Here is a 21,524-nt window from a genome sequence, read left to right as displayed (position 1 = left end):
ATTCGATACTGTTGATCATACAGTCCTTCTGAATAAGTTGGCTATTCTTGGTTTCAGTCACAACTCGTTAGTTTGGTTTAAATCCTATCTATTAGGTAGGAAACAATGTGTATCTGTCGGTGACAAAAAGTCAACTTGGAAAAACGTTATGCATGGAGTACCACAAGGTTCAATTTTAGGCCCTCTCCTCTTCACTTTGTATGCTAATGACCTTTCTTCCATTATCAAATTCTCCAGTTTCCATACTTATGCAGACGACCTTCAAATCTATTTAAGCTGTCCCATAACAAAAATTAATGAAACAGTTGGAATAATGAATCAGGATATCAATTCGATAGTGGAATGGACAAAGAAAAATGGCCTTAAGCTTAATCCCATCAAAACACAACCCATTATAATTGGATATTCTCGTCTTATAAACAATATTGACCTTGAATCGATTCACAAAATTAGTGTAGACGGTAATGACATTCCTTACTGTAGCTCAGTTAAAAATTTAGGCATTATTATGAATAATACTCTTGACTGGTCAGAACAAGTGAACAAAACTTGTAAAAAGGTATTCTCAGCCATGCATGCATTGAAGAAAATGCACGATATCCTCCCTAGAAACATTAAATTATTATTGGTTCAATCTCTCATCTTCCCACATTAATGTATTGTAATTCTGTTCTTAACGATATGCAAGTCACTCTGAATGATAAACTACAGCGTTGCCAAAATTATTGTCTACGTTTCGTCTACTCTCTCCAACGCCATGATCATATCACCCCAGCCCACATTGCTAGTTCAACATTAAAGCTTCCCGATCAGAGGCTTTTTCGAATAGTCAAGCTTGTTAGAGATATCTTGATATACGGTAATCCGAACTATTTTAAAGATGATTTCAAATTTGTCTCTGAAGGTAGGAGGATAGATGCTTCACATACTAGAACCGGAGAAAGTACTTTAAGGATACCCAATCATCGAACTACTATTTTCACAAAATCCTTCTTAGTCAGTGCCTGTCGTGCATGGAATGCACTTCCTGTTTCTATCAGGTCCATCGAGAGCCGAGCGAGCTTCATCCTAACTTTAAAAAAACATCTTTTGGAACAAATGACTGAAACTGTCCGGCCCTAGAACGATCACATGACATCCATCCCCCACCCATCCCACAAATACAAACCTTTAAACCATGTTATAGAACGAATTGTATATATATATATTATATAAACTCATGTTATTTCAATTATCCACTGCATAATGCTGTATATTACTGAAAGTTGATAACCCTGATCTACTTTCAGCCTACTTCATTTTATTAATCAATTATTTGATCTTATCTACCTATATAATTATTTTACTCTATCAATTTTCTGTTTTTTTCTCTTTAATATTCATATTGATTAAAACTTTTACAATATTTCCATTAATAAATAAATCCTTAGTTTAAATAACGAAATTAACGTTTTGTAGAGAGTTAGTGGGGAGGATATTTTAATATTCTTTCCGAAGAATGGACATTGATATGTCCAAAGCTCCGCCAATTTATGTAGATGCATAACAATATGATTATTATCTATAGTTATTATATTACAAACTGCTTTTTCATATCATATACAGTTCAATAATTATTTTCTTAGTCTATATTATGTAAATTCATCTATAATTTTGCTGTATTGTAAGCTATTGTATATAAGTGTATAAGCCAGTATATATTGTAATCTACATAAATAAAGTACTCAATCAATCAATCAATCAATGAATTAAATATGTACAATATACCGCATTATAATATGTTTGCTCGCTGTAATGATGCTTATAGATCAGGAGGAATAATTTGTTACGCTCTGAACTCTGTCTGTGTTACCGAACAAGATTTCAATTGTATGAAAACAGCCGATTCTATTCTATTGAATGTGAAAATTAATAAACATTATTTCAAATTACTTTGTGTTTATAGACTGCAAGAATTTACAGAAAAAAGCTTTATAACTGAACTAGAGCAAAGTATGCATTATTTAACTTCAAATGCAATTATAGTAGGAGATATTAATATTGACTTATTAAATGGTAAAGAAAATTCAACAATCTATCTAAGTTTAATGGAAAATAATGGCTTCTCATCTATTGTCGATAAAGCAACTAGAATTACCTCAAGAACTAAAACCCTTATTGACCATATTTTCATCAAACATAGACAAATAAATAGTTTTAAGCATGCTATCTTTGATCTGAACATCACTGACCATTGTCTGCTAGGGCTAAAATTTGATGAAAACCGTATTAATCTTGAAGATAATTCATCGTTATCTGTTACTAAGCAATCAATAACCGATATTGATAAAGTTTGTGAATGTCTTCAATTACTTGATTGGAATGATGTGTATCAGATAGAAGATGTAAATTTAAGTTATGAGAGATTTCATTCTATTCTAACGGACCTAGTTAATAAATGCTCTAAAACTATAAATTCTAATAATAGACTTACAAAAGCTAAGATCATAAGTCCGTGATTACCACAGACCTTTTACGTAAAATAGAAAGGAGAAGGAAATTATACAAATTATTAAAAAAAAGACCTTATGATACACCCCTAAGAGACCATTATAATACTTATTATGACAATCTAAAAAATGAAATTGATTCTACAAAGAGAAACTTCTATTCAAAGTGTATTCGTATTGCTGATGGAGATCCGCCAGACAGTGGAGAGTAATCAACAGCTTAACTGGTGAAAGCCGTAATCAAATTTTTGATAAGGTGGAATTGGAGGACGGTACTATTGAGTGCGACCCCCAAAATGTAGCCAACAAGTTAATCGTTATCTAATCAATGTTGTTCAGCCGATTGCAATACACCTTCTTCTGTCTGCCTTGGTCTTTATCATCAGTGCCGTTCCTTTTTCATAGAACCAACTACAGATAATGAAATCTTAAAAGTTATCTCTAATCTTAAAAATAAGAAATCATCCGGCTTTGATAAATTTAATGTTCTACTAATAAAAAGAATTGCCTTATATATTGCACCCGTACTGACCCATATTTTTAACTTAAGCTTCAGTAAAGGAGTTTTCCCAGAAATGTTAAAGATGAGTGTCGTAATACCAATTTTCAAAAAGAAAAATTCAATAAAATTAAATAACATCAGACCTATTAGCTTGCTTTCAGTTTTCTCAAAAATCCTAGAAAAGCTTATGATAAATAGATTAGTAACTTACCTAAATAAAAATAATTTTTTCTCCCAAAAGCAGTTCGGCTTCCAAAAAGGAAAATCGACTGAAGATGCCCTTTTAAATTTCTCAAATCTAGTTTACAATAGTTTGAATAATAGCAATAAAACAACCGGTCTCTATATAGATTTCACAAAAGCATTCGATTTAATTAATCATGAAATTCTATTTTTAAAGCTTGAGGCGGCCGGAGTCAGGGGAGTGGCGCTGCGGTGGTTCCGCAGTTTTCTGAGTAAAAGGGAACAGCAGGTGAGGGTTGGCGCTGAGGGCTGCCTCAGTAGCCCCCTTCCCGTCACCGTCGGCGTCCCCCAGGGCTCCGTTTCCTCAGCTATTTTATTCATTATCTTTATTAATGATCTCTTAAATATAAAGTTCAATGGAATAATTCAAGCCTTTGCAGATGACATTGCTTTCTTGTACTCCCATAAAAGCAAAGAAGTTATAAAAAATAATATAGTAGCTGATTTGAGTATCCTGAGAGAATGGTGCAGTAAAAATAAAATGATAGTTAACGTATCTAAGACAAAATACATAAACTTCGACTATAGAGCTGTAGACTTTTCTGCCCCAATCCTATATCATTCTCAAGGGTGTACTCGAGAAGACTGCAGCTGCGAAGAAATTGAAAGAGTTGACTCTTTTAAATATTTAGGACTAACATTTGATGAAAAAATGTCTTGGAAAAAACACATTCAGATTTTACATGGTGACATTAGAAGATCAATAAGGAAATTCTATTATCTCAGAAATTTATGTGATCAAACTCTGATGAAATCATTATATTATGCTTTGATTCATTCTCGGCTCCAGTACGGTTTGATATGTTGGGGTGGAACATTCAAAACTTTCATAAATAGATTGCGAATATCACAAAATCATATTATTAGATTAATATTACATAAAAGAAAAAGAGAAAGCTCTTTCCCCTTATATTGCAATTTGAAAATCATGCCTATTCAAAATCTTTATATTTTTAAGGTTCTAAAAATGTTTTATTTAATAAGTGGAAATTGTGGAATTGAAAACCTGTATTACAATATGAGAAGTAATGATAGGTTCTGTACCGTACCCCTAAGTTAAAAAATGTATTTTTAGAAATTCTTGTTTGTTTATAGGGCCCTATTTATTTAATAAATTACCACTTAATATTAAAATATGTGCTTCTTACACTAAATATTGTAAAAAACTCATACATTGGCTATTTGAATTGAATGATACATCGACCTTGAGAACTGTATTGAGATAACTTATCCGTTTATATGCCTATTCTGTTCTATTATCTTATGTTTATATATTACCTACTTGTTTACTTTGTTGATATTAACTGATTATAATATTGCAAATCCTAATAATGATCATATTATCCATGGTGTATTAGACAAGATGTTTACACGCTGCAGGTAGTACTGACGACTATTCAAGTTTATTATGCTAGACTAGACTCAAACTATTGTTGTTTTATAAATTTAATATTATGTATTACACACTGATCACAATAACTGGATAACGTGATCAGTTAATTTCCAAGATTTTTTTGTGTTTTTACTATGTCTCTCAAGAAGGAAATAAATTCATTTATTCATTTATTCATTTATTCATATTTTTCAAATCATAGCAAAAATCATTGGAAAGGTCACGATTAATAATTCCCTCTAACAAAACAATAGATTTTAATTGAAATGGTAGATCTTGAAATATTTGTTTTCAAGTCAACTCACTTAATTACTTGAGATATAAATGTCACCAAAAAATAAAAAATGTTACAAAGGTACTTGATAATAAATCATCAAGTTATGATATTTCAATGTTTACCGTACTTTCTTGCTTAGAACTACTTGTATTAACACGAAAATTGAAAAGTACGCTTTTTAACATATATTTTGATATTTTTTTGAGATTCTCATCGCAATGTGAGCTGCACATTATATCCATTTGAAATCTCCAGCATGAATACCAACGAGAGATCAACTTCTGAAAGGCTGAACGTTGGTGGTTATTCTATACTTTCTCAGTATTGTAACCATCATTATTTTCATCATCATGAGGCTGAATTTCTGACCTGAAAATAAAAATTCACAATGATTATTAAATAAATTAGAAATTATTAGAAATTTTCTAGAATACTGAGGATTCCAGATCATCAGGGTTGCCTATTATATGCTTTCAATCATATTATTGCAAAGATGAATATTCTCTTTCCTCATACATAGGATTTGAAGGAATTTAACCCTTGGACTACCAACCTTCTTCACATACACGAAATACCAACTGGGGTAACTGGGTCACCCCAACAAGATTTCTGTTTTATATCTTTATTCTATATTTTTTCCATTAATTTATCTATGAAATGCATTACAAAAGCTTTCAATATAATTAAAAATAAATTTCTTTTGTTGAAAAATATGTTTTCAATCAAAAACTGACAGGACAAAAAAATTGAGCATTCTATCAAATAGATGTAGGGGAAATGTTGTCAAATAATTAAAGTATGGCTATAGAGAAGCAATTTTTTCAAATTTAGATTTCAAGTGATCATTATGAATCAGGTTTGGCGAAAAAATGATAATTGGACATTAAATTTATATCTTATACATTCCGATAATGGATGGAATATACCAAAAAATTGCATGACATGGAATACCAAGCGGGGTAATAGAGTTACCCCAAGGATAAATCTGCTAATAATTGAAAAAATGAGAGGAATGAAATGATTTTATGAGAAAAAACAACTAAAGTGATATGTTTTTAACAAGTACTCAAGGTTTCAATGAAATACAACAACATTATCTACAAAAAAATGGGGAAAATGTGGGTTGGGGTAGTCCAATTACCCCGCTTGGTAGTGGAAGGGTTAAAAAACATTCTATCAAAGTAATGAAAATTAAGAGAAACAGTTAGTCATCGTGTTCTATGAACATAAATCTGTTCTAGGGCATTCCTCTTATTCAATAAAAACACTATCTCTAAGCTTTCAATGTTATACTCGGCTTTAGTCGACATGTAGACAACAATAAATAAACCAGTAATGGACTACAATCTTTAATACAGACGTCGCACGGCTAGATTCGTACAGTCGTCACATAGGAATTGGACCTTAAGGCGCAACTCACACTTACGCGACTCAGGTCGAGAAGAGACTCAACTCTAATCGAGAGCATGTATTTCCAAATGGTGACACTCAGACCAGTCGATTCTAGTCTCCGCGACTGTCACCATTTGAAAACTCATGCTCTCGACTAGAGTCGAGTCTCTTTTCGACCCGAGTCGCGTAAGTGTGAGTTGAGGCTGAAGGTGGGTTTTCGTTTGTGCGCAAACTTCCGCAATCGACGACGACGGGCATTGTTGTCTGAAGACATTCATATTGCCCAAATTTCAAGGATGCTAAAACAGCTGATCCAATAACTTTACGTTATTTGTGATTTTTATCCAAGAATCGAAACATAGGAATCGGACCCAATTCAATTAATATCAACATATTGCCATAAAAGTATAAACTTGACCTTCCCTTCTAAAACATAACTGGACATAATTTTTGCTCACTTAGACTAATTGAAATCTGCAATAACTGAGATCCTCACACTGTCGTGGTCGACGACGGCAATTATGCACAAACGAAAACTCACCTTAATTTGTGGCATTGATAAAAAAGTGCCTCCTGTATTGAATAAAATAATTTTGCATTAATATAAACTGAAGAATGGCTCACCTGGACATGCTCGAAGTCCTGACACAAACGGAAGGAACGTATACTTTGGTCTTCGTTCAATGTTTTCAGGGAGGAAGTGATCTGGATAGAATGAGTCTGGATGGGACCAATACTGTGGATCCCTGTGAAGCTTGTATAGCATTATGTACAGAGTCGATCCAGCTGGAATAGTCGTATTTTCTGGAGAAAAGGATGAAAATGGTGTGATGAAACATAAGATTTTATAAAATATAATAGGGAGAAACTATATTGCAGGAATTTATATATCTTAAGAGCAATCTTTGAGAAAGTCCTCTGCTCATTCACTTGTAGCACTAAAATCTTTTTTCTGAAGTACCGGTAATGAAAATTTATTTATACAGCCTACTTCTCACTAGGTACTATATACATTATCCACCACTGTACTCGTACTCAGAAACTCGATCGGTGCTTCAAAAAATTGCTAAATGAATAATAACAGTGTTATAAGTTACATTTTAACACTGCACTTGACAAATTAAAAGAAATAAAATGTCATTTTCCAATTCCAGAACAAAGATTTTTCATTTTTAGGGCATCTAGTTGTAATAGTGGAACTCTAAGATACAAGTACAGAGAAGAAATTCAATACTGTTCATATTTATCTATATATGTATTCATAACAAAAACTTATTCTCTTCTTCAACATTTGAAACTTGCGACTCCCCATTAATTTCCAAAGCTGGTGAAATTATTCAATCGTTACTGAATATTAAAGCTTAATCGTTATAGAGATAAAATTTCTCCATATTGTTCTAAAATTTCGACACAAAAATTATGATTGGATGAAACCCAATTATATCCTAAAATTTCAGCATTATAGAATTATATTATGAAAAAAAATATCAGGATTTTCACATTTTTTATATCAGATGATCAGGAACAACTTGTAACCCAAGTTGTAACCCTAATCTTATCAAATTCATATTAATTTGGAAAAAATATTTCCTTTTCTTCTTCTAATAATTACAGCAATGAGGAGCTCCATCTATTCAGTTTGAAATTCAGTTCACCAGCATTATAATATAACGCAATTATTGAAAAAAAAATTATGTTGATTCTTGAATATAATGTATAATTATATTGCAATTCTCATCAAGCCCAACAGAGAAACTACATCTTGTGACTCACCAAGTTTTATGTTGTTGTCAACTCTCCTGGCAATATGAGGAGGACAGCAGTGCCTGAGCACTTCCTTGATGACCCTCTCCAGCAGCTGCATTCGGTTCATGTCTTGCAGCTCAACTGGTCGCTTCGAATCCCCAAATATGTCTTGGATCTCGCCATACACCTTCTCTTGTATGTCTTCATGCATGGCCAGCATCATGATCATGTATGAAATGGCACCTGCCGTTGTATCTGATCCCTTCATGAGAAAATGAGAAGAAATATAATACGATTATTTTATTATCAGATAAGATTAGAGTTCTTTATTTATGTATGTAACAATATGAACTGACTTATACTCTATTTTACATTAAATTACAGTATTGCTAATAACTTTGCAAAGTAAGAAACTTCAATTAATGAGAATAATTAATTAATTCAATTTGAATAACGATAATATGATATTGTAATGTAACTATATAAATTGGCAGTGTTTCAACAAATAATTGTCAGTTCTCTGAAAATAATATAAAATGATATACTTCCCATAAATACAAGACCGGGTTCATCAGAGAGAAATGGGGAAAATATAGGCCACAAAACCTACAATATTATTTCACCAGAGAAATATAGATCTTCAAGCTATGCTTTTCAGCAGAAAACTTAATACCAAGAAATTAGAGCAAAAAATTTATTTTCAAAGTTAATTTTGTTGTAACATGGATTTATTTGATGCAGAATCCTGATGCATTATAGAAGTGAAAGAAAGCACTGGGCTATATAAAGTGAAATTTTAATTATTTTTTATAAAATTCAATTATTTATTTTCATACGTTTCTATTTATCCACGGTCTAGTTCTCCATGACGAAACACATTCGATAATAACTAAGCAAAATAGTACAACGAGTAACTTGAGTGAATTGTAAAATTACAAAAAAAATCCTTGCCCAATCTTTGATTTTCTTAATTCAGATATGCCAAATTCTGCTCAATGATTTATGAGGTTATTATCTTAAAGAATTAGTTCTATAATTTATTATCAGGAGCTTGAAGTGTCCTGGATTGAATTAATCTAGTGTCAATCTTGAGTTTTTCCTGTGATAATATTCCTTATTTTTACTCACAGCAATAAGTACATCGGAAATGGACATGGATAACTCCCGGTCAGTAAAGTTTCTTGCTTCAGCATAATCCATCATTTGATCCAGGAATGTTTTTGAATTCGGGTTGACATCTTCTGGAATATCAATGAAAATAAATTGAATATAATTAAAATTCTTATCCATGCTGGTATATATATAAGTAGCTAAAGTTAATTCATTTACACTCACTTTTCATTAATGTTCCGTTTAAGTGAGTTGATCATAAGGCTCATATTATGTTATGAGGAGTAGGCCTAGTTTTTTCCCATAAAATAGAATTGTAGTAACTTCTTTTGAAATTAATAAAATGATAGATTAAATATACAATAATTATGAAAAAAATTAGTGAGTATAGTTTGTAATAGAAAACTAAATTCGGAAATATTAGTTGATGACATATTGTCTTAGAAAGATGGAATCAAATTATTTTATTCCTCATTATTAATTTCTTTAATCAAATAAACCTTATAAATCACAATCTATGCACAAAAAGTTCGCATTTACTGTATTCAATAGCATAATTCAAATTTGTATTGAAGAGAAATCTCACTACTCCCAGAGTAAATAGTATACTGCTGTATTTCATACCATTGTTCTTGAGAAACAGGTTTTATTTATCAGTCTCTGCCAAAAAGATAACAAACGTTTAAACCACTACTTCAATTTTATGTAGGTATATAATTATTATAGTTTACTAAAAATTCTATAGCCATGGTAAATCATATAAATCCTATACTGTGGTAAGTGATAGACTTTTGCAGAAAACTTTTGACTTATGCTACAAACTGTAATTCTGTTACCGGTACCTAATAGTGATTTGAAAACATTTCAAATGTGAATGAAATAATTATTCGAATTCGGTAATTTTTATTCTGTTGATAACAGAGTTATTGAAAAGGGAAAAAATCGCAGAGAAGATGATGCGATTGAATGCAGAATCATCTCATTATTGCCATCAATTTACTGGATATCTTGAGGCACGGGTTTCATCGAATCAAATAAATTGTACCTTACAAGAAAGAGAAGCTACTAGCAATGACGTCAACAATAACGTTTCATTACCTGATGTTGAGCTTGCAATTTCATTCAAAATTTCTCTCCTCTCATTGATTACCTAGAAAAAATCATAATAACTATTCACATTACAGTGTATTTTTACCTTTGTTATAACTGTTTCAACTAATACAGTAATTTTCTTGAAGAAGACCGTCAATGAATTGAAAATATGCCCATCAAAATAAAAACGTGATTACCAATAATTATTATTTAACGAACCAAATTAAATGCTGTAAATCACCCCGATGACTTCTGCTACTGCAAATTTTGGCAAGAGGGTAAACAGCTAGATGAAAATTCGAAGAGCGCTACTATTCAAAAATTATTTGTCAGGGAATGAGCTAACTCATAAGCATTTGAATAAATGCAATATATCCGTAATTTCCATCTGTAAGTGATTATAGTTTACCCGGTTGATTATTTTTTAGACACATATTTACAATGAAAATTGATTATATATAACTGAATTCTCGATTGTCGTGAAATAAGGTAACATTATTGGCTCACTCTGTGGTAACTTCGTTCTCCATAGTCACATGAATTATCGTTTATTAATCTGTTGTTCTGTGTAGATTTTCCTTATCCCATGTAGCAGGTAAGACTTTTGAAATGCCTTATTAAATACCTGTAGCCTATACTGTATTGTTAAATTGAAGGCAACGTAACTTTTATCTCTTATGATACATAATATTTTCTTTCAAATCAGATCATGAATTTGAATATTCAACCTTTTTTCAAATTGGACAATAATTCATTATGAACTTCATTGAACAAAAATTAAATTCATGAGACAGAAGACTAATATGTTAGGCTACTACTTCAAGTACTCCTGGCTATCATGATCTTGCATTTTTGTTTTATCTTAAGCACGGTACACCTTCTTATTAATACTGTACTAAAACCATTCTTGCTATCTAAAAATTTGCAAATTTTTGTCTAGGTAAAGCCTCTTTAGTGCTTGATAGAGTTTCATTTCATACATCCATGCCAAAGTCAAGAATCTTGTTGATGGTAGCCTTCTTCAATTTTCCTGCAGCTGTATGGTTGAATATGAAGTCTGAGTGTAGCCAAATCTTTGCGAATCTATGATTTGTCAGTTGGGTGGCTCTGGAAAGAAAAGAGTAATATATACTACAATAAAGCCTCCAAATAATAATTATAATAATTACATCAACCATAATGGAAATATCGTGTGTTGTTAATTAATAACAATTCCAAAATATATGCTACCTATTCAATTGAAAAACCTTTCGACGTCCTTCAAAAATCTAAACATGCTCATTCCCAAAAATTTGTTGTACTTATACAATTGCCAGTTATTCAGTTTTTTTTTGTAAAATGAATTATTTGAAATCATATCTTAGTTTGTTTTATTTGAATTAGCTGTTGGCTATTATTTATCCATGATATCTTCATGCTTAGCAATCTATCAAGATTTTCACCATCAATCTTGACTCTCATGAAGAGTCAATAACAAGTATCAATTCATCTTATATGTTTGATTGGTATTTTAGAAATATATTTTGAAAGTATATATTTTTGAACAATAGATTAGTACATATGAGGGGGTCAGAATACAAGGGGTCCAAGTGACATTTTTCATTTTTTTTGAGTTAGCTACAGTAATTCTATTGTTCGTTCCAATATAACATTACAATAGTTATATACAACTTCAGAAATTGCGGTTTAGAAAACTTAGTTTCAATAGTTGTTTCATAATTTAAAACATTTGTTTTTAATAGCTCAATACTGTGAATTTTAATGTAGTTATTCGGTGTAAAAATTTATAATACCTGAGAAAGAAGAACACATTAAGTTATACAGTTCTTGGTAAAATATTAGTAATCCTCCAATCTGTAATAATTATTACTGCCAATATCTCAATGAAATCTTTAAAGCTCAATACTATTAAATCTCACAGAATAATAGAATTTACTTACAAACGAACATCTTCAGAATAAGTTACTCCATCTTTTCTCTGGATATCAATTCTGGAAGATGCAAAGATTTCTGAAACAGTCACATGCAAGGTGATAAACTTTAGATTAGAAGGTTGAATAAAAAATAAAATTAAATCAGAAAAAGACACAAATATGTTGAGAAAATTATATTGTAGAGGAAAGATACGGTACCAATAATAGACATTATTATACGTCTCTGATTATATTTTATGGAAAAAGTTCAATATGTAATGGAATAGTGCCGGTACAGTTCAACGTTCATCAATATAAATTATGGAGGAATATTATAGAATAAAGATACTATACTCAAAAGTAGTCATAAAGAAAAAATACAATAAAGATACTGTATAGTAGGCTAGGTTTTGTGAATCTGCAAAATATTTTTTCTTAACCAGTATTTGCAAATAGAAATTATACTTTCTGAGTAGTTTTGATGGTGATATTGTGGTAGTTATTCAGTCTTTTTAATCTTGTGATTATAGTAACATAAAAAACAGTCAATTATAATAATATTAATGTAAATTTTGCCTAGTAATAAATAGTAGCAAAATTGAATTTTTCTCCAAACAAATGGACTGAAAAGATCTATACCTATACTGAAAGGTCTAAAAGGATATTTTTATGAAATTTTCTCTTCAATTTTGAACTCATCAAAAGGCGTTTATTAATTATTCACTTTGAATATAAAAAATGCATAACTACAACTATGAATACAGAAAGGTTGCCGAATGATCTCTTGGACCATTTTCCAAGCGATTTATCAGTTTGATATTCTTATAATTATGGTCTGCTAATCGTTATAGAATTATTTATATTCCTTCATATTATCTTTTATAATTATTTCCTTCTCTGGCAGTTCACAGACAAATTCTTGTAAATTTCTTGATCCAACTGACTGTTCAAATCAATTAGGCAGAATAAATATTAATTTTTTCCCTGGAAAAATATTATCTGAATTATGAATAAGACATTATTTTTAGTGGAATGGAGAGCCAAGTTTACTCACTACAGACAATATCAAGCAGACATCTGTGTATGTAGGGATCAATGTTGAATGTTTCCCCTCCACTCCTTTTCTCTAGTACTTCGCTTAGTACTAGAAAACAATTATTGAAAACGTTAAGTTGATTCTCCACATTATTGTTATGGAAAACCGAGTTGACAATTTTCCTGAGACCTCTCCATTTCTCATCTGTAAGAAGAAAAATTTATCATTTTATAGGTAATATAGAATAAATCTGTTATAGTTGAAAAATGTTGGTGGTATAATTCTTGGTTTTATGTATATCTGAAAAATATAGGCCCACTACTAAATAAATATATAATATTTTAAAATTAGCTACTTGTGAAGATATTTGATTTCACTCACCTTTAGCTACAAATACTCCTTTTAAGAAGTCATTATAGAATTCATAATGCACACTCTTGTTTAGATTGTCATTGCTCTTGAAAATTATCTGAAAGGAGGAAGTTGTAATTGCATTAATAATATATCTGGTTCTTCTTTAATAAAAATTCTATTATTTGCACAGTGGAGATAAAATTTTGATTGTTGGAAAAAAACATTGTTGAAGAGCTGTGGATAAAACTTCAATAATTTTAATAGAAACTTTCAATAAATAATATGAATTTAGTTTTACATAGGCTACATCAATTTTTAAATGTATACCGTAATAAACCTCACTAAAATGCGAGGTGAGTTACTATAGAGAGTTTTGAATCTTAGAATTTTTTTATTGAAACAACATTCATCATTTTTCACATTTTTCGAGTAGCGTACCTGATATACAATATGATAATATTTTATTTTAAAATATACACACAACCTGTATACTGTAGGCTATTCATAATTTATTATATAATATTTTAGAAGGGTAGACGAATAATTGAAAACATGTTCTATTGTAGAAAAGCATTTATTATTTTAGTTTAATCTCTTTTGAAAATATTTTTATCATAATAACTATTGATTTCATAATAGGCCTATGTGAAACAACCGTTCCTAGTTGTAAAAAATTACTCACTTCCAAACTTTTCGAGTCAGCTACACAGACAATTAGTTGATGTCCTAACCACAATCTGCATATGTTACTATAACGCTTCTGCAACTGTGTTACTCTGTCAACAAAATCTGAAAAACGAATATCTATTTCACTCATGGTGTTATATAGAAGACAATCACAATAGTGACATTATCCTTCTAGTGGATCATGAAGAAAACTGTTGCATGTTTGAGGCTCTCAGAATTCAGCTAAAGATACATTTGAAATAATATGGAAAACAAAAAGTTTGATTTAATTTTGGTAATATAGTTTATGGAAAATGATAATCTGCAACAAAACTAAAACATGAAAACTTATTGCGTTCATTTTTATTGCTGACTTGACCATAAACTATTATTATATTATAAATTGACGGTAAACCATTATCTATAATAATAAAGGAAAGAACGAGATTATACATGTACAGGATAGGAAAAACACTAATGACGCATCATCACGCCTGAACTACTACTGGACTGATTAACTTGAAATTTTGCATATACTCCTTGGCTCTACAATGGGTCTTGGCCTCCAGCCTTATTGAAATTTTGTATAAATATAGATCCTTAATTTACCGAGGATAGTTATAGGCCTATTTTCAACTCTTTAAGATTTCATTACGTCAAGTTTTAAGTTTGTCAAGTTTTTAATTGGACCCTTGCGGAACTATTGCTATCTGCTAGTATTATATTTATAAATAAGTGGATTCTTTATCATGAGTACAAATCATTTTAGAAATATTGCAGGTAGAAAAGGGTTTAATAGGTTACCTTATTTCTCTCTCCCTATCATTTCAATGATGTACTTATTGTATGAATCAATAAATGAATATATTTCTCCAAAAAAATAAAGTGAATAATATTAATACCGTATACTTTTTCTAGATTTTCTTCTGTGGTACTATACTATATTATATAGTGAATTTTAGTGATATTTTTCTGCAAATGTTTCCTTCCATATATCTTTTTAAAGCAGGAAATGTTTTCAAAATTCCAAAAAAGGTCATAAAATTTAGTTGAAATCCATCTCACCTTGTACGTCACATCCCAGGAACAAGAGAGCGTTTCCGAAAAAGGGGACAGTGGAAGGTCCAGGTAGATTTCCTGCAAGTCTCCATTGACGAAATCTCTCCCAAATGAGATAAACGACAATTACTGCACCTGTCAGTTGAAGCCAAGTTATCATTTTGTTCTGAAACAATAAGAGACATATTGGACTCAAATCTCTTATTCCATCTTCAAGGTGCTCATATAACAATTTATTATCCCGCCTATTTAATCCTGTAATAAAATCAAATTCACTACAAAATTCTATAAAGTTAGTGGCAGGGGATCTTTCATGTGTCATTCAATTGTCAGATTGTTTTCATAACAACTTCTCAACTTGCTCAATTTTGTAATCGTGTAGGTCATTTTTCAAAATTATCTCTCAGGGTTATCTCAGTATTTCTCTAAAATAAACGTGGGATCCACAATTCTTTGTTGCAGGTTCCTAATAGACAACAGCCCAAACTATTCAATACCTATTCGTAAACAATAGAAAGTGTTCGATGTTCTAACATCAGATAGACTTGTAAACAAAGCATAAGTATAAACTTGTAAACATAGCTATGAGAATCTGGGTTTTTTCCATTATTTGTGAATTCCATTCCCATGCATTGAATGATTAATCTATGAACAGGTTTTTGGGCATTAGAATGATTGAGTGTCAATTTCTAGGAGATTAGAAATGTAAATTATATTTTTTGCAAAACTAGATGAGTGAATCTTGGTTAATGAGACAGAAAACATAGAACATGTAAATTAGAGTTTTCTTTCAATTAATATCACTATTCACTACAAAAATATGGCTGGTTGTTATTGATAGTAATCCATGAAGGAGTTTAGCTGAAGATGAATGATAATAAGATTTTGAAAAATTCACACCATCCAGACCACACAAAGAAGAAGTCCTTGAAAATTTGAATGCTTTCTGGTTTTTCCGAATTCAATTGAGAACTGGAAATTTCTATAAACACTCAAGTAAAACTAAGAGTAGTTCGATTTCGATCATAATTACACATCTAATCAATGTTTTTAGAAGCTGGAATAGTCTTCAAGTTCCAATTCCACATCAATTTCTTTAAATCAAATTTCTTTCGAATTACAGATGATAAACTTATCAAAAATCGAGGTAGAATGAAAATCTTCCTATCTAATATATGATCGTAGAAGTTCGAATAGTCTCCTAGTTCCAATTCCTTTTCAGAAGCTTTTAATTTACAACTGATGAACTCATTAAAAATTGAAGAAGTACCATATGAAAATTTTCTTAGAAAAATTGTTAGTTATATTTCTAAGAGATAACAATATTCTCTCATATATGAGCTTAGAATTTTCCATGTCATATTGAGTATACGGAGTACCTACGCCTTTCCCTGTATGAAAAAGATTTAAACGTAAGCAAGCATCTTTCCAAACATGTACTTAACTTTTTAATTGTTTGGTATTCAATCACAAAAAAATCACCAATGAATTCTACCTTGATCGATAAATTCGCTGGTGGTGATAACCTGTTTACTGTTCTTTAAATCTGTATGCACCATTACACTAATTAAACTGTTTTTTATTATTTTTTTAGCTATCCAAAAATCTTCTTCTCTCTGTATGTAATAATTTATTAAATAAGATTCTGAATGCATCAAAATTGATGTTTCCTTTCTCTCTATCAAACTTATAATAATTATGCAACTCTAGTTTGCGCATTTTTGGCATTTTTAGCCCATGCAGACCATTTTCTAAAGATTTATTTGGCTTAGTGTATTCATGAGGTTAGTTTTATTCTTTGTTGTTGTTCTTGTTTTATATTGAAAATGAGTACATAAGATTATTACTTTGTAAAGTGTATTTTTTTTTAAATAAATATATTTTGTCTGTCTGTCATGTCAGAGGCTCTCAAATTAATCAGTTGCGACCTGAAAACTCTGACACCACACCTGAGCCAGCCAGGTCACTTGATATTATTATTATTGTTATGCAATTTAACGTAAGCGTTACCATCAATCATTAATCATGGACCATTACCCATCAATCATTATAGCGTAACTTATATTTTGACGAGCGGCAGACGCGCCAAATTTTCTGTATAGGAGCAGGAGGATTTTTCAATAGTATATATTGGCTGCTGAGTAATATTGCAATATGATACTAGCAATACATTTTCAGTTTCTGTTCTTGTACCAATATTAAATTTATTGAATGGATATCTGATCCAAATTCTCAATCGATAAAGTATGATTCACCCATCAATGGACCAACTAATATGAAGCATTGCCTTTGAAAATTTGGATTATTCACATTTGGATGATATTTCGAGTATGGAATTGGAAAGGAATGATATTATTATAGAGTAGATATAGAAAGAGATTTTTCTTCTCTAAGATACAAGAAGGCTATTTTTCCTGTCCAGTTGACTCACTTTTGAAGTGTTACACTGATTATCATGAATTAGAATATTCAATTCCACTTTATTTCACTTCATTTATTTCAACAATTTACAGGTTAAACTGAATAAAGAGCTTGGGGTGTTTCGGGACACGTCGGGCCAAAACTTGTATTGTATAAGACATCGGATTCCTTTTACGTAAATCATGGGTACACCAATTTATCCTAATGCTGTTAATTCTAATATGAGAAGGAATAATATAACGAATTGAAGATACCCCTGTTGGGACCAATTTGGGGTGTTCTGTCCTAACCAAGGGGTACCAAATTATCCTAATGCTTTCAATTCGATTTATTATCCCTTCTCTTCTCATATTAGAATTAACTACATTGGGATGAATTGGTACCCCTTGGCTAGAACAGAACACCCCGAACTATGGAATTAGGGATGTCAATCCCGGGATCCCGGTCCATTTTTGATACCTAACAATCGCGGGATTTCTCAGCGTCAATCCCGGGATTTTCGGGATTAGAAAACCTGAAACTGTGAATAGTATTTTTCCAAAAACAATTTAATATAGAATTCATCTACAGTGATGGATATGAGTTTTGCATGTCACCATTTGGAAACACACGCTCTCTACTAGAGTCTAGTCTCTTCTCGACCTGAGTCGCGTAAGTGTGAGTTGAGCCTTAGTGTTTGACTAATTTATTCTACAGGCACAGCCTACAGTTGAATATACATAATATACTGTAATCTGTACTGGATAAATAGAATTCACATGATGGGTTCGCATCATTCTCAGAATGGTTGTTTATCGGTTTAACATCGGTTTCAAGCCTCTACGTTTGTTTCTGTTTACACAGCACCACAATTACCAGTCTAGACCAATGAGAAAAGAAATCTAATTCTATACTTAAGAATCCTATTCTATATTGAAAATTCCATTCTATATTAAAAATTCGATTCTATATTATTAGTTCTATTCTCTATTACAATCTATATTCACTGGTCTAGACGGCGCAATATTTGTAATAGTGCTGATGTAATTTCCTTGAAATGCACTCAGAACTTTGAAAAGACTTCAGAAATCAGAAATAAACAAGCACCATCTATTAACTCTCTCATCTATCATAAGTAGAATAGCTAGTTGAAGTGAATAATACAGTTGGCTCTACAAAATTTCATTTAGTAGTGGTACAGCTTTTGAAAAAAGTTACTCCTAATCTTGGAAACATTTATAGGAATAGAATGTTCAATTTTAATTTTTTTCCTAATAATGTTTCATTTGAATAATATCCTCTCCCGCTATAATGAGCCCTTTTTTATCTACACACACTGTTACTGAACATGTAATTGAGGAGGAACAATTGGTTAAAAATGCATGAAACTGATTTTTGCCAATCCCGGGATCCCGGGATTGATATTGGATAATCCCGAAATACCAGGATTGGAAATCAGTCCCGGGATTGACATCCCTATATGGAATAAAACAGCTAAAGACACTTAAATTTATGACAATTTTTATGCAAGCTCAATTGTTTTAAACTACGTCTTCAACTACTCTGTTTAATCATTGAAAACTCATTACTAAGCCGTGAGTAAAGTGGGATTTTCTAAATTTTCGGAATTTCAAAATATGAGGTTCAAAATCTTATAGGTCTATGCTCATTAGCTTAAGCTCATAATATATTTGAATATACTTACAGTACAGTACTAATATAAATACAGTACCCAATAAAATTGTCGTTGGAGGTGAATACCGGTACAAGAGGAGCAGATACTACAATGAGTAAGATTGTAGCCGTCAGAGACAGTGTTATGGCCGTAAGAAGGCACTTCAAGAGGCTTCCAGTTGATGATTAATTAATAATGCTGTGTGAACATTCACTAAAATAGTTGAGCCACTACTATTACGCCTGGGCAAGGACACGATCTTCCATACAAACTCCTGTTCCAACGCATGCGCCACTACTTTGCGGATCCAGCCAGGTAGGTGCGTGGTCCCCCACCCACATATTCAACTGAGTTTCTAACAGAATTTGGAAAGAATAAACCGACGGCTATGTTTTCTTATTTTTATACTAAAAAATGGATTGTGGATTGGTGTTTTTGTAATCAGAATTCAAAAAATAAACCCTCCAATTTCTCATCAGTTATAATAGTGGTTTTATCTGTTTCACGTTTTCAGAATAGAAATCTAGGAATGTATTTTCGCCTAGAAAAAAACTTCATTCGAATTCATATTCATTTTATCAATTTATTTGACTGGGTCTCATTGCATCATAAAATATAATAAGAATGATATACTTTAATCCTCCAGAGCCCAGACTCCTCCGTCCATGAGAAAGGAAAAAATGGTTGAAATAATCTCCCGAAGTACTTAGCATAGGTACTCTTTGTCAAAGAGTTTAGATTTTGAAAATACCTCGAACAATTTTGATTCAATTTGGAAGATTATTGACTTTGTTAGGTTTTGAGATTAAAAAATATTGTTTTCAATAGTTCTCATTCCTGGGATAACTTGCGCTGAATGATCTTAAAAATGAGAAATTCATTCTCTGAGAAATACCATTGATAGATTCACAGATTTTTCAATATTCGAGAATGAGAGGAGTGATAAAGGAAGTAGAAAAACATTATCTCACTCTGTTGAAACACAGCTTTTGTGCTATTTTTCCAAAACTCAGAATTATTTAACAGCGGATAAGACACTGTTATCTCTTTTCATTCATACCACTACTTAGGTCAAACAGTATTTCAATTACCGTTTCAACGTTGAAAGAAGCATTCAAATAATTGCACCTATATTTTCTTCCTAATTCATAATAGCCTACCTCCACATTAAAAAATTTACAGTCAAAAGCTGCGTTTACATCAAAGTTATTAACAAAATCCTAATAGCTTAATCCTTATAGATTCTATTAGATTGAACATAACTTATCATACACATGATGAACATATGTGTTTGTCAAGTTCCGTTCAATCTAATAGAATTAAGGATTAGTTATTAACATTTTTTATAACTTTGGTGTGAACGCAGATTTACTGATTATTATTAAGGAGAGTTACTTCTTTTGATAGAAATAGAATTTCAATTTCATGTGCTTCTCAACTTCAATACCTGTTTTTTATACAGCACTTCCAAGTAGAGTTTTGAGCTCTGTTAATTCTCTATTTGTTTTACTACAACTTTCAATTAAATAAAAGTTGAGGGGAAACAATAGCTGGTGAAAGATAATAGCCTAACTACTCATTGAGACACAGAGACTCAAATTAAACTAGACTCTTGTGGAGGATGAAGCACTTGGAATTTTTGAGGCTTAATGCGCCAATTCTTAGAGCTCATGATTGAAAATAAAATGTATGAGTAACTTAATATTTCTTGAGTCTTGAGTGCTGTATTTGAGAAAATCACAATCACCTATGGTGTTTAGGCCTATGCCCTTCTGTCATCCATGTGATGTCGCATCTTAGATTGTAATATTGTTCGTAAGTAGTGATAGTACTTTTTTAGGTAATTGACACTTATTTTCATGTCTTTAAACCATTAAAATATTTGAGTACGGTATAATTAATTAAAATATTGTGATCACAAAGACAAAACGCATTTTGGAGGATTCAAAACTTATCCAGCGGCGCCCTTTCAAAATTGGTGCGCTGGCGCAGTGTAGCACTGTTTCCCAGATCGTTAATAATTTTCTCTCGGATTTTCTGGAAAAACAAACTGTATTAAGTAGAAAAATATATAAATGGATCCAAATATATGTATCATTGAATTTTTTATTACAAATATGAACTTTTGATATTAATACGATTATAATATTATTTTACTAGGTACCAATTGTTACGTT

General features: G+C 31.2%; 1 protein-coding gene across 1 annotated transcript in view; it reads right to left on the bottom strand.

The window, feature by feature from the left end:
• Positions 1–4,867: 4,867 nt before the first annotated feature.
• The window catches only part of LOC111044811 (cytochrome P450 4c3), a 55,369-nt gene continuing 38,712 nt past the window's right edge, over positions 4,868–21,524 (bottom strand). Inside the window, 12 exon segments of the mRNA XM_022330036.2 lie at positions 4,868–5,189; positions 5,191–5,273; positions 6,921–7,100; positions 8,070–8,304; positions 9,171–9,283; positions 10,251–10,302; positions 11,225–11,351; positions 12,185–12,254; positions 13,212–13,397; positions 13,575–13,662; positions 14,230–14,336; positions 15,279–15,438. Coding sequence (XP_022185728.2) covers positions 5,115–5,189; positions 5,191–5,273; positions 6,921–7,100; positions 8,070–8,304; positions 9,171–9,283; positions 10,251–10,302; positions 11,225–11,351; positions 12,185–12,254; positions 13,212–13,397; positions 13,575–13,662; positions 14,230–14,336; positions 15,279–15,432 — 1,470 coding nt within the window. The 5' untranslated portion in view covers positions 15,433–15,438 and the 3' untranslated portion in view covers positions 4,868–5,114.

Source organism: Nilaparvata lugens, chromosome 8, assembly GCF_014356525.2.
Source record: "Nilaparvata lugens isolate BPH chromosome 8, ASM1435652v1, whole genome shotgun sequence".
NCBI classification, from domain to species: domain Eukaryota; kingdom Metazoa; phylum Arthropoda; class Insecta; order Hemiptera; family Delphacidae; genus Nilaparvata; species Nilaparvata lugens.
This window is presented reverse-complemented; position numbering and strand designations above follow the sequence as displayed.